General features: G+C 47.8%; 1 protein-coding gene across 1 annotated transcript in view; it reads left to right on the top strand.

The window, feature by feature from the left end:
- The window catches only part of LOC143934988 (dynein axonemal heavy chain 9-like), a 301,551-nt gene that overhangs the window by 126,468 nt on the left and 161,477 nt on the right, over positions 1 to 13,606 (top strand). The window contains 5 exon segments of the mRNA XM_077458539.1: positions 2,992 to 3,152; positions 5,499 to 5,655; positions 5,749 to 5,853; positions 7,179 to 7,336; positions 9,041 to 9,179. Of these exon segments, the coding sequence (XP_077314665.1) occupies positions 2,992 to 3,152; positions 5,499 to 5,655; positions 5,749 to 5,853; positions 7,179 to 7,336; positions 9,041 to 9,179 (720 nt within the window).

The following is a 13,606-nucleotide window of genomic DNA, read 5'->3' as shown; positions in this document are numbered from 1 at the left end:
CGCTATTGGCTGATTTAAGTTTATTATTTTACTTTAAGACTGGATTCACACATATATAGCCGTGGGTTGGTGCTGGGGGTCCTTCGTGTTTCTGTTCACCCGTTCAGGTGGGATTCGGGCCCAAATTTTACCCTGAATTCTCACCGAAAACCAGACCCAAAGATGCACAGAACCCTTGTGCAAGCCGGATCCCAGCCACCCTGGACATGGGTAAACAGGATCCATCGAGAGCCGGTCACACCCGCATTTCATGCGAATTGGATGCGGGGAAACCCACATTAAATTCACATATTTACAGTGCCTTGAAAAAGTATTCATACCCCTTGAAATTTCCCACAATTTGTTACAACCAAAACCATAAATGTATTTTATTGGGATTTTATGTGATGGACCAACACAAAGTGTCACATAATTGTGAAGTGGAAGGAAAATGATAAATGATACAAATAAATATGTGAAAAGTGTGGGGGAGGGGCATTTGTATGGCGCCCCCCGGAGTCAAAACTTTGTAGAACCCCCTTTCTCTACAAGTCTTTTTGGGGGTGTCTCTACCAGCTTTGCCCATCTAGAGAGGACATTTCTGCCCATTCTTCTTCTTTGTAGAATATCTCAAGCTCTGTCAGATTGGATGGAGAGCGTCTGTGATCAGCAATTTTCAAGTCTGGCCACAGATTCTCAATGGGATTTAGGTCTGGACTGTGACTGGGCCATTCTAACCCATGAATATGCTTTGATGTAAACCATTCCATTGTAGCTCTGGCTGGATGTTTCGGGTCGTTGTCCTGCTGGAAGGGGAACCTCCGCCCCGGTCTCAAGTCTTCTGCCGACTCTAACAGGTTTTCTTCTAAGATTGTCCTGTATTTGTCTCCATCCATCTTCCCATCAACTCTGACCAGCTTCCCTGTCCCTGCTGAAGAAAACCATCCCCACCACATGATGCTGCCACCACCATGTCTCACGGTGGGGATGGTGTGTTCGGGGGATGGGCGGTGTTAGTTTTCCCCACACATAGCGTTTTACTTTTAGGCCATAAAGTAGAATTTTGGTCTCCTCTGACCAGATCACCTTCTTCCACATGTTTGCTGCCCCCTCCCCCACATGGCTTCTCACAAACTACAAACAGGACTTCTTATGACTTTCTTTCTCCAATGTCTTTCTTCTTGTCACTCTTCCATAAAGGGCAGATTTGTGGAGAGACGACTAATAGTTGTCCTGTGGACAGATTCTCCCCCCTGAGCTGTGGATCTCTGCAGCTCCTCCAGAGTTACCATGGACCTCTTGGCTCTTCTCTGATGAATGCTCTCCTTGCCCGGCCCGGTCAGTTTAGGTGGACGGCCATGTCTTGGTAGGTTTGCGGTTGTGCCATACTCTTTCCATTTTCCGATGATGGATTGAACAGAGCTCCGTGAGATGGTCAAAGCTTGGGAGATTTTATTATAACCCGACCCTGCTTTATACTTCTCCCCAACTTTATCCCTGACCTGCCTGGTGTGTTCCTTGGCCTTCATGATGCTGTTTGTTCACTAAGGTTCTCTAATAATTCTCTGAGGGCTTCACAGAACAGTAGTATTTATACTGAGATTAAATGACACACAGGTGGGCTCTATTTACTAATTAGGTGACTTCTGAAGGCATTTGGTTGCCCTAGATTTTAGTTAGGGGTATCTGAGTAAAGGGGACGTCATATAAATGCCCCTCCCCCACACTTTTCACATATTTGTATCATTTTCCTTCCACTTCACAATTATGTGACACTTTGTGTTGGTATCACATAAAATCCCAATAAAATACATTTACGTTTTTGGTTGTAACATGACAAGATGTGGGGAATGTCAAGGGGTATGAATACTTTTTCAAGACACTGTAGCACATTTTACATTTGTGTTTATTTTTTTTAAATAAACTTTTACATAAATTTACACGTTTTTGATTGAAATTGGTTAAAATATGTGAATTCTGGGAGCAACTTGTGTAAATCTTGGGAAAACGTTGTACTTTCCTTTATCTCCTAAGTGGACAATTCAGTAATTGATGAATAGATGAATATCAGACAGATATTAAAGGACACATTTTAATAAAGCTCTTTATTAATTATTAAATCAGTAAAGGTATTTTTTGAATGAAAGCAGTAAAGGTTCATGAATTTGACCAGGTATCAGCCACCTGTAGCCCCCGTACAGCAGAGTTCAGACGGGGGGAGGGAGGATCAGCACAAGAAGCCAATCGATTATGCTACAGTGCTTATATGCTAACATAGGTGCACAGAGGCAGCTCTCTAATTAGGCAAATTAGGCAATCGCCTAAGGCCCCCCAGTCACAAGGGCCTCATGGCCCCCTAATTTGCCTGTGATCAATCACTGATGCTGTCAAGTGCGGGGAGTGGGACAGTAGAGTCCTCTAGGTGGTGGCAGCGGTTGGATGACAGCACCCAGCTCCAATGCATGCGGGCTGCATGTCCATGTGGGAACCACAGCTGCTCACTCGACCTCTCCGCACCTGCCTCCTTTTTTCCCATTATGGGCGTGATTGGGGCCTCATGTGTAAGTTTCGCCTAAGGCCTCACAAAACCTAGAGCCGCCTCTGTAGGTGCATACTGATAGCGGGAGAGAGCCGGAGAGGCAAGCTCATCAGTCTGCTGCTTCTTCTTTCCTAGACCCCCCCCCCAAATCACCACTCCTAGCACCTCTCCCCAAATGCCCCCTCCTAGAACAATTCTTACCTCCTGTCCCTCCCCCAACACAAATCCCCCCCCCCCCCCAATCTCCTAGTGGTGCCCCTGCACCTCACATGATGAAACGGTTCCCCTCCTGCCCGCCCCTTGTCCCAGCCCTGCCTACATAATGCAAAAGGTTTATAAAACTTGTAAGACGGAAATAATGAAATGTAGTCATCAGAAAAGGTAACTGCAGGGTCCGTTTGGGGTACAGGGAAGGGTTAACCCAATGGCACACGGGTGGTTTGATTTTCCTGACGCTTGTCCTCATTTCACAGGTGGACAATGCCCAAGCCTTTGTGTGGCTGTCTCAGCTCCGGCACCGCTGGGACGACGACCGCAAGCACTGCTTCGCCAACATCTGTGACGCTCAGTTCATCTACTCCTACGAATATCTTGGCAACACTCCTCGGCTGGTTATCACGCCTCTAACAGATAGGTGGGTGACACGGCGCCAGCACCGCCGAACGCGGCGTTCCCTTTTTATAGATGGCTGAGCTGTGCGGGAATGAAGGGCCAGCTCTCTATAGACAGCTGCTCGGCGGAGCTTACACCATAAAATCGCATTCCAATATCCCTCGTGGAGACAAAGCGGTTGGAGTCGTTTGGTTGGATGGACTTGTTCCAAGTAGTGCGTCTCTTCTATAAGGGTCGTAAAAAAAGGAAAATCTGTTTGCTTTGCATGGTGGTTTTTATAATTTATGCAAACATTCCCATCGGTTTTGTTGGTGGGTGGTTTCCAAGAGAGAACCAACTACGGTATTTTCCGTGCGGTGCCCCTCATCCGCCGTGGAAGGTGACTTTTATCTTTGTGGATACACTTTAAAGGATAAGTTCCCCTTCGGGAACATGTTACATTGGGGGGTCGGCAAGCTGTCAATCCTGATCGAATCCCCCGTACACACGATCGGATTTTCCGACAACAAATGTTGGATGTGAGCTTGTTGGCGGAAAGTCCGACCGTGTGTATTGTGTACGCTCCATCGGACATCTGTTGGCGGACTTTCTGCCAACAAATGTTGGCTAGCAGGTTCTCAAATTTTCCGCCAACAAATGCTTGTTGTCGGACTTTCCGATCGTGTGTACACAAGTCCATCGGACAAAAGTCCACGCATGCTCGGAATCAAGTACGAGCCGGAGATATAACCAGCGTTCGTAGTGGAGATATCACGTATGTCTTGTACGTTCCCACGTTTGTAATTGTTGGCCAACATTTTTGTGACCGTGGGTAGGCAAGACAAGTTGAAGCCAACAACCTTTCGAACAAAAAAATAACGGTTTTGTTTTTTGGAAAGTCCGATCGTGTGTACGGGGCATAACAGCCGACAGCGGACAGCCGGCAGGTAGATTGGGAACACAGCACTGTATTGCCGGCCATTCTGCTTCTTCAGCCTCCGAGAGCGGGACAGATCACCGTACTAGAGCTGCCGGAGTTAACTGTTCGCATTAACCAGCAAGTGATTGGTTGCTAGAAAGCTGGATGGTCCTAGCAACCAATCACCAGCTTGTTCATGTGAAAAGTTAACTCCGGAAGCTCCCGCCCTCCATCCAGTACTGTGACAGCTCCTGCTCTCCGATCTGCTCGGTGTTCACCAATGTAAATATAATAGGAGACTACTACCTACACTGCCTGTGTGCGGGATGGGGGGACAGAGGAAACTACAGTGGGGAGGGGGTGTATGAAGGGACAGATGACAGATGTTTTCGGAGCGGTGCAGAGGACACTGAATGGGGGGGTTGAGGACACTGGGGGGGTGATGTTGAGGGGGGCAGAGGACACCACTAAGAGGGGGACACAGGACACTGCTTTGGGATGGCAGAGGACACTGGTATGGGGGGGGGGGGTGTCAGAGGACATTGCTTTGGGAGGGCAGAGGACACTGGTATGGGGGGGGGGGGTCAGAGGACATTGCTTTGGGAGGGCAGAGGACACTGGTATGGGGGGGGGGGGGGGTCAGAGGACATTGCTTTGGGAGGGCAGAGGACACTGGTATGGGGGGGGGGGTCAGAGGACATTGCTTTGGGAGGGCAGAGGACACTGGTAGGGGGGGGGTCAGAGGACACTGCTATAGAGAGAGGGAAAAGGGACAGGCAGATGACACTACAGCAGGGGGGGGGGGTGATGTGAAGGGGGACACAGAACACTGGTATGGGGGGCAGAGGACACTACAGCGGGGGTGATGTGAAGGGGGGCAAAGGACACTTCTATGGGGGGCGCAGGGCACTACAGTGGGGGGGGTCATGTAAAGGGGGGCAGAAGACAGTGCTATGAGAAGGGGGGGAGCAGAGAACACTACAGTGGAGGGTTATGTGAAGGAGAGCAGGCACACCCCCCCCCCTTACCTGGGGATCTTTGATTTCCTCCATGTTGTCCAGGTAGATCTCAACCTCTGAAAGGTTGCCTACCCTTGTGTTGCATGTTCCACTCTTTTTAGGGTGGAACATATCACAATCAGAACCCTCTGTGTGACAGCAGTGTGGGGAGAAGTTCCCTGTACCAGCTGCCACTTTTGGAAAGAGCGTGGCTGTGTGGGGCTCCGCTCAATGACTCAACTACAAATACCGACATCCTTTGCAGTTGCCGGCTTGTAGTTCTCAATGAACTACCACGGCTCTGTTGTTTTTTTTTTTTTTCCAAGGTAAACTTATCATTTAAAAAAAAAACAGTAAAGAGGAGTCCCATTGCCTCAGAAGGTGGGCTAGAGCTCCAATTTATCACACACCATTGGGACAATGCTATGGAAAACCTCTTGTGTTTGAAACTTACAGCTCTTTGCCCCACCAGATGTTACATCACCCTGACCCAGTCCCTCCATCTCACCATGAGTGGAGCCCCTGCGGGACCAGCTGGCACTGGAAAAACCGAAACCACCAAGGACTTGGGCCGAGCCCTTGGAATTATGGTGTATGTCTTCAACTGCTCCGAACAAATGGACTACAAGGTAACTCATCTGACAGGCTTGAAGCTTGGGTATCGCGGTCCGCATAGGTTCCCTTCATAATGCAACACCTCCGTCTCTCATTGTCTCTTCCAGTCCTGTGGAAACATCTACAAGGGTCTGTCACAGACCGGAGCCTGGGGCTGCTTTGATGAGTTTAATCGAATCTCTGTTGAGGTCTTGTCTGTGGTGGCCGTGCAGGTGAGGAACGCGTCTCGTAACTTGGTGGTACAGCCAATAACAAATGTACCAAATAATTCACATTTTAGTTTTAGATGAAGTAAATAATCGATTTCCTGTCACCAAAATCCTAAAAGTCCAACCGCATGTGTTAAATACGTGTCCCCTAATAGAATGAGATGAATGTCTTAATGACAAACCCCTAATTGGCATCATATCGATTTCACTCCAATTCTCTGACAGCTTGTTTAGGAAAACAGACTTCAGAATTGTCATGAAGTGATAGGAAGACGCTGGAGGTCAGCGGCATTCTGGGAAATTCTCAGCTTCTAAATGGCAAACTTTACAAATGTGAGACCTTTTTAAGAAAAAGCGTGCAGGGTCCCTGAAGAGATGTAGAAGGTGTTGGAAAGGTCACTGTTTATAGCGCGAGTTCTTCTCCCGTCATTCTGTCTGCTACTCCACCAGATTTTTAACTCTCATTTACCTGAAGGAGCAAGACAGTGATTCTGAATCTGAACGTGAATTGTGAGTGTGAGCCTTATGCCGCGTACACACGATCGGACTATCCGGCGGACTTAGCCCCGGCGGCCAAAGCACCTTGTCCCCATGTTGATGATGGGTTGTCGGGAAGAGGCCCTTGTCCTCATCAACATGGGGACAAGGTGCTTTGGGGTGGGGGGGTTGCAGGGCCCCCCCTTCCCCAAAGCACCCCCCATGTTGAGGGCACGCGGCCTGGTACGGCTCAGGAGGGGGGCGCTCGCTCATCCCCACCCCCTTTCCTAACCGGCCAGGCTGCGTGCTTGGATAAGGGTTTGATATGGACTTTGGGGGGGGGGGGGGGCACACGCCGTTTTTTCAGAGTAGGGCTTCCCCTTTAAGTCCATACCAGGTGATGGGGCCATTGACTTCCTTCGCTAGTCCCGGCTACCTGGAGCCACGTTCAAAATGAACGGACTTTACTCCGTGTGGGGGCAAGTCCGTTCATTTCAAAAGTCCGGCGGACTAGCACACAGGCGGCCGTATTGTCCGCCGGACTGCCGAGTCCACCGGACAATTTTGAATCAAAACTTCTTTCTAAGTCCGCCGGACTTTTGGAAAGAAACAGTCTGCCGGAGCCCACACATGGGAGTCTGATCGTGTGTACGCGGCATTAGTGGCAAAAAGCTTTTTATTGAAAATCGGTCAACAATAAAGGAATGGCCTGAAATCATTGTTATTCCCCTGGCCAATCAGTCATTGCCGTTCCCTGACCTATAATTCTGTGACTTGACTCTTCTCGATGAATGAGCGCCATCCAGATGTACACAAGTATCTTCTCAACCGTCTCTCGTTCTTTTTGTCAGGTGAAAAGCATACAAGACGCCATCAGAGATAAGAAGAAGAGGTTTAACTTTCTTGGTGAAGAAATTAATCTGATTTCATCAGTTGGGATCTTCATCACCATGAACCCCGGGTATGCCGGCCGTACTGAACTCCCGGAAAATCTCAAGGCGCTGTTTAGGTGGGTTCAAGAAGTGACATCTCTAGCAAGTAGACTTTGACTTTGAGGCACCACATACAGTCAGAAGCAGGGCTGCCATTAGAAATCATGGGGCCCCGTACAGCCTACCTGACATGAACCCCTCCCCCGCCCAACCTATACCACTAAATTGGTGGGCCTGCCCACACTTTGTAACCAGCTGCTGACTTTTAATATGTGGACACTATTCTTCACAGAGACCAGCTATTCTTCACACAGAACTTGAATCGGTCGATCTTTTTTCAGCTGATCCAAATTCTAATCGTTCTGAAAATTTGTAATTCTTTAGACAATGAATAAACAAAACAAATTTTAAAGAATTTCAATGAAATTTAGGGATTCAGATACATCGAAATCGCTGATAACCAAAAATTCGGCCGAATTTGTTTTCGGACCGGAACACATTGCACCTGTCTAATAAAAAACAAAATAATAATAATTATATATATATCCATCAGCCTTCAGTACATGACATATTGTACATATAAATATCTTGGCATGTCCCAGTGCTGGTCCCATAGTAGGATGGGGGAAAGCACAACTTGACACATTTCCCGGCAGTAGTCATTTCTGATTCCTCAAGAGTATGCAGAGGTAGGTATACAAAAAGTGTTCGTCCACCATGACACCCGTCTGTAATGGATATTCGGGGAAATTGCATATGAAAATCCGTATATTACATATATGGACAAAGTCTTTGGAGGTTAGCTCAGTATTGAAATGTATGCATTGCCTCTCCATAATTGAAGCCCCCCCCCATCATTTTTATGAATATAATTTCAATATACTCTGACCACTTGGACTAGGGACTGGCATGACCAAGGCCACTGCCACCCGTTTCCAACTCAGTTGTGGGTGTGATTCCAGTGGATACTTGAGGGGTACACTTTCTGAATGGCAGTGACCAACCGACTGTTGAGTTAGAAATGGGTGGCAGTGGTTTGGGTGATTTCAACCCCAAATTTTAGTGGTCAGAGTAATGCAATGCTTCTTAAAAGCGATGATTGCGATGATTGCCTTCAACCTTCAATTATGGGGGCAATGCATACATTTCAGTGCTGGGCTAACTCCCGAAGACTTTGCCCATAGAGGTAGTAATTGGAAATTCATATGCCACTGTAGGTAGCCAAAAGCTTCTCAGCTCTTCAAGATGTTCCAACCCTCACATGTTGGGGAACATGGGAATCACGGCATCCATGACCATTCTTAAGTACCTTTAAGCTGCCCACTTGGGTTACATGTAGGGGACATACTTGGATCTGAGAAATGGCGTGGAGTTTGTAGTGTCCAGTCCAGTCCTTCCAATGGCTAAGGATGGCAATTCTCTGATTTGTGAGGCTGGGGCATACAGACTCTTGTATGGACTCGGAGTGCTCATTTAACTAGTGTGGGAAAAGAGAGGAAAAATGTAAAAGACAACATATTGTTTGTTTAAGCAAATCATTTTTTGTGAATCTGTTGCAAAGTTTCTTTCCTGGAGATCTTGACGTAACAACACTAAGCCACTGCCTGACAGTCAGCAGCAGTTTTGTCAGCCAGCCGTCTGCATTCCTTACGTTGGTCGTTGGGTTGTAGACCTATTAGTGCACAAGACAGCCTACAACAGCAAAACCTGTTTCTGGCAGGATCTCCAGGTAAAGAACTACAATTGCATTGCTGGGTAACTGACATGTCTCTGTCCCGCAGGCCGTGCGCTATGGTGGTCCCAGACTTCGAGCTGATTTGTGAGATCATGTTGGTGGCCGAGGGCTTTATTGAAGCCAGGCTTTTGGCCAGGAAGTTCATCACCCTCTACCAGTTGTGTAAGGAGCTTCTATCCAAACAGGTATGTGTGTCCTGTACAGGCATCATATCCAGAGGGGGCTTTACATGCCCCACACCTTGACATAGACCCCTTACAAATATCACCAGAGGGCACTCCACATGAACGAGAAGAGTGGGCAGATGTCTGATCTTCCTCCTCCTTTTTTTAAAAATTTTTTTCTCTCGTTCTCTCTCTCGTTCTTTCTCTCTCTCTCTCGTTCTCTCTCTCTCTCGTTCTCTCTCTCTCTCTCTCTCTCTCTCTCTCGTTCTCTCTCTCTCTCGTTCTCTCTCTCTCTCGTTCTCTCTCTCTCTCTCGTTCTCTCTCTCTCTCTCGTTCTCTCTCTCTCTCGTTCTCTCTCTCTCGTTCTCTCTCTCTCTCGTTCTCTCTCTCTCTCGTTCTCTCTCTCTCTCGTTCTCTCTCTCTCTCGTTCTCTCTCTCTCTCGTTCTCTCTCTCTCTCTCGTTCTCTCTCTCTCTCTCGTTCTCTCTCTCTCTCTCGTTCTCTCTCTCGTTCTCTCGTTCTCTCTCTCGTTCTCTCTCTCTCTCTCGTTCTCTCTCTCTCTCTCGTTCTCTCTCTCTCTCTCGTTCTCTCTCTCTCGTTCTCTCTCTCTCTCTCGTTCTCTCTCTCTCTCTCGTTCTCTCTCTCTCTCTCGTTCTCTCTCTCTCTCTCGTTCTCTCTCTCTCTCTCTTCTCTCTCTCTCTCTCGTTCTCTCTCTCTCTCTCGTTCTCTCTCTCTCTCTCTCTCTCTCTCTCTCTCGTTCTCTCTCTCTCTCTCTCTCTCTCTCTCTCTCTCTCGTTCTCTCTCTCTCTCTCTCGTTCTCTCTCTCTCTCTCTCGTTCTCTCTCTCTCTCTCTCTCTCGTTCTCTCTCTCTCTCTCGTTCTCTCTCTCTCTCTTCGTTCTCTCTCTCTCTCTCGTTCTCTCTCTCTCTCTCGTTCTCTCTCTCTAGTTTCTTCTCTCATCCTCTCTCTCGTTCTCTCTCTCTCTCTCGTTCTCTCTCTCTCTCTCGTTCTCTCTCTCTCTCGTCTCTCTCTCTCTAGTTTCTTCTCTCATCCTCTCTCTCCGTTCTCTCTCTCTCTCTCGTTCTCTCTCTCTCTCTCGTTCTCTCTCTCTCTCTCGTTCTCTCTCTCTCTCTATTCTCTCTCTCTCTCGTTCTCTCTCTCTCTCGTTCTCTCTCTCTCTCGTTCTCTCTCTCTGTCTCTCTCTCGTTCTCTATCTCATTCTCTCTCGTTCTCTCTCTCGTTCTCTCTCTCGCTCTCGCTCTCTCCGTTCTCGCTCTCGCTCTCATTTCTTCCTCTCTCTTGTTCTCTATTTCTCTCTCTCGTTCTCTCTTTCTCTCTCTCGTTCTCTCTGTCTCTCTCTCGTTCTCTCTCTTGTTCTCTCTCTCGTTCTCTCTCTCGTTCTCTCTCTCGTTCTCTCTCTCGTTCTCTCTCTCGTTCTCTCTCTCATTCTCTCTCTCGTTCTCGCTCTCTCTCTCATTTCTTCCTCTCTCTTGTTCTCTATTTCTCTCTCTCGTTCTCTCTTTCTCTCTCTCGTTCTCTCGTTCTCTCTCTCGTTCTCTCTCTCGTTCTCTCTCTCGTTCTCTCTCTCGTTCTCTCTCTCGTTCTCTCTCTCGTTCTCTCCTCATTCTCTCTCTCGTTCTCTCTCTCTCTTCCCTCCTTTTTTTCTGACTCTTTGTGTTTTTCTCACTCTTGTTTTTTTACTTTTCACTTTTTTTTCTCTCCTTTTCATGCTCTCTCTTCTTTCCCACCTTTTGTCTGACTTATGCTCTGTTTTTTACATCTTCTCTCTCTCTCGCGTTGTCTTTCTCTTTCTTTCTCTCTCTTCCCTCCCTTTCTTTGTTTTTCTCTTGTTTTTTACTTTCTTGCGCTATTTTTTTCACCTCTCCTTTTCTCGCTCTCTCTTCTTTTCCACCTTTTGTCTGATTTATTCAGTTTTTTACATTTTCTCTCTCTCTCTTTCTTTCATGTTTTCTTTCTCTTTTCTCTCTTGTTTTAGTTCTACTCTCTTTTTTACATTCTGTCTCTCTTACTCTATCCCCGTTTATCTTTCCCTCTCCTCTCCCCCTCTTTACATTCTCTCTCTATCTATCCCTCTCTCTGTCTCTCTCACTCCTCCCATTTTTCTCTCCTTCTTTCTCTATTTTTTTCTCTCCCTCCTTTGCCCCCCAATTGATGTACTTCTGATCTCTCCTCTTAATGTATCCTCCGTCCTTCGTGTAGCGCTAAGCCTGGCAGGCCACTCTTGAAAGAAGTCATTACTACTCTCCATGCTTGGCCAGACAGACATCGCTGTCCTTTAATGCCGAATCCGTTTGCCGCGCTCATCTTTCTTCTGCGGCAGAAAGGTTACAGTATCAAACCCGATTTACCGAGCCGGCGTGTGACATTGTAATTTAGCAGCGGAGCAGAACAATCTATCCTTCTTCTGTGGCTCAGTGAAGCGGCCGGTCCGGCTCTCGCCTACAATACTGTATGTGACAAAAGGGCCCCATTGATGAGAAGTCGGCGGCCGGCGAGATACAAGTACAGTCGGGAAAAGGTTGTTTGAAGTTTAAACGGTTTGAGTTGGACTGGGAGTTAAGCTGGAGCTGAGTGTGAAGTAATGATTGCAGCCGCTGGAGATTTGTATTCTACGGCTGAGTGAAGCTGTCCTGCCGGCCTTTATGGAGATTCGTGGTCGCTTGGCGGATTTAACCCGCAATCCGCCAACGCCACCGCCCCATTCTTTCTTTTATGACCCGCAATCCGCCAACGCCACCTTATTTCTTTTATGACCCGCAATCCGCCAACCCCACCGCCCCATTATTTCTTTTATGACCCGCAATCCGCCAACGCCACCGCCCCGTTATTTCTTTTATGACCCGCAATCCGCCAACGCCACCGCCCCATTATTTCTTTTATGGTCTCAAATGCAAAAAATCTCAGATTGCTGATGCGATTTTTCACTATCACTGCTGTAGTGTCCGACACCGCAATGTATACGGGGCTATGTATAGAGTAGCCAATCACATCAGTCACTGCGCCACAGGAGCTTACACTCTAATGTCCCACTACACTCACACACTATTATTATACATTTATATAGCTCTGACATATACCGCAGTGCTGTACAGAGATCACTGAGAAAATCACATCAATCTCTGTACAGAGGAGCTTACACTCTAATGCCCCCTCCCCCCACAGTCATATCAGTCTCTGTACAGAGAAGCTTACACTCTAATGTCCTACTACAGTCACACACTATTATTATACATTTATGTATCTCAGACATACACCACGGTGCTGCACAGAGATCACTGAGCCAATCGCATCAGTCTCTGTACAGAGGAGCTTACACTCTAATGTCCCCCCCCCCCCACAGTCACATCAGTCTCTGTACAGAGGAGCTTACACTCTAATGTCCCCCCCCCCCCACAGTCACATCAGTCTCTGTACAGAGGAGCTTACACTCTAATGTCCCCTCCCCCACAGTCACATCAGTCTCTGTACAGAGGAGCTTACACTCTAATGTCCCCCCCCCCCCCCCACATCACATCAGTCTCTGTACAGAGGAGCTTACACTCTAATGTCCCCTCCCCCACAGTCACATCAGTCTCTGTACAGAGGAGCTTACACTCTAATGTCCCCCCCCCCCCCACATCACATCAGTCTCTGTACAGAGGAGCTTACACTCTAATGTCCCCTCCCCCACAGTCACATCAGTCTCTGTACAGAGGAGCTTACACTCTAATGCCCCCTCCCCCCACAGTCTTATTAAGTATTGTACATTTATATAGCTCCGACATATACCGCAGTGCTGTACAGAGAACAATGAGCCCTTCACATCAGTCTCTGCACCAGAGGAGCTTACACTCTACTGTCCTACTACAGTCACACACTATTATTATACATTTATATAGCTCTGACATATACCGTGGCGCTGCACAGAGATCATGGAGCCAATCACATCAGTCTCTGCACCAGAGGAGCTTATACTCTAATGTCCCCTCCCCCCACAATCACATCAGTCTCTGTACAGAGGAGCTTACACTCTAATGTCCCCTCCCCCCACAGTCACATCAGTCTCTGTACAGAGGAGCTTACACTCTAATGTCCCCTCCCCCACAGTCACATCAGTCTCTGTACAGAGGAGCTTACACTCTAATGTCCCCTCCCCCACAGTCACATCAGTCTCTGTACAGAGGAGCTTACACTCTAATGTCCCCCCCCCCACAGTCACATCAGTCTCTGTACAGAGGAGCTTACACTCCAATGTCCCCTCCCCCCACAGTCACATCATTCTCTGTACAGAGGAGCTTACACTCTAATGTCCCCTCCCCCCACAGTCACATCAGTCTCTGTACAGAGGAGCTTACACTCCAATGTCCCCTCCCCCCACAGTCACATCATTCTCTGTACAGAGGAGCTTACACTCTAATGTCCCCTCCCCCCACAATCACATCAGTCTCTG

The sequence above is a fragment of the Lithobates pipiens genome, unplaced genomic scaffold (assembly GCF_037356315.1).
Source record: "Lithobates pipiens isolate NorthernLeopardFrog02 unplaced genomic scaffold, aLitPip1_a1.2 Scaffold_28, whole genome shotgun sequence".
NCBI classification, from domain to species: domain Eukaryota; kingdom Metazoa; phylum Chordata; class Amphibia; order Anura; family Ranidae; genus Lithobates; species Lithobates pipiens.
Note: the sequence above shows the minus strand (reverse complement) of the source record. Positions and strands in the feature narration are given on the sequence as shown.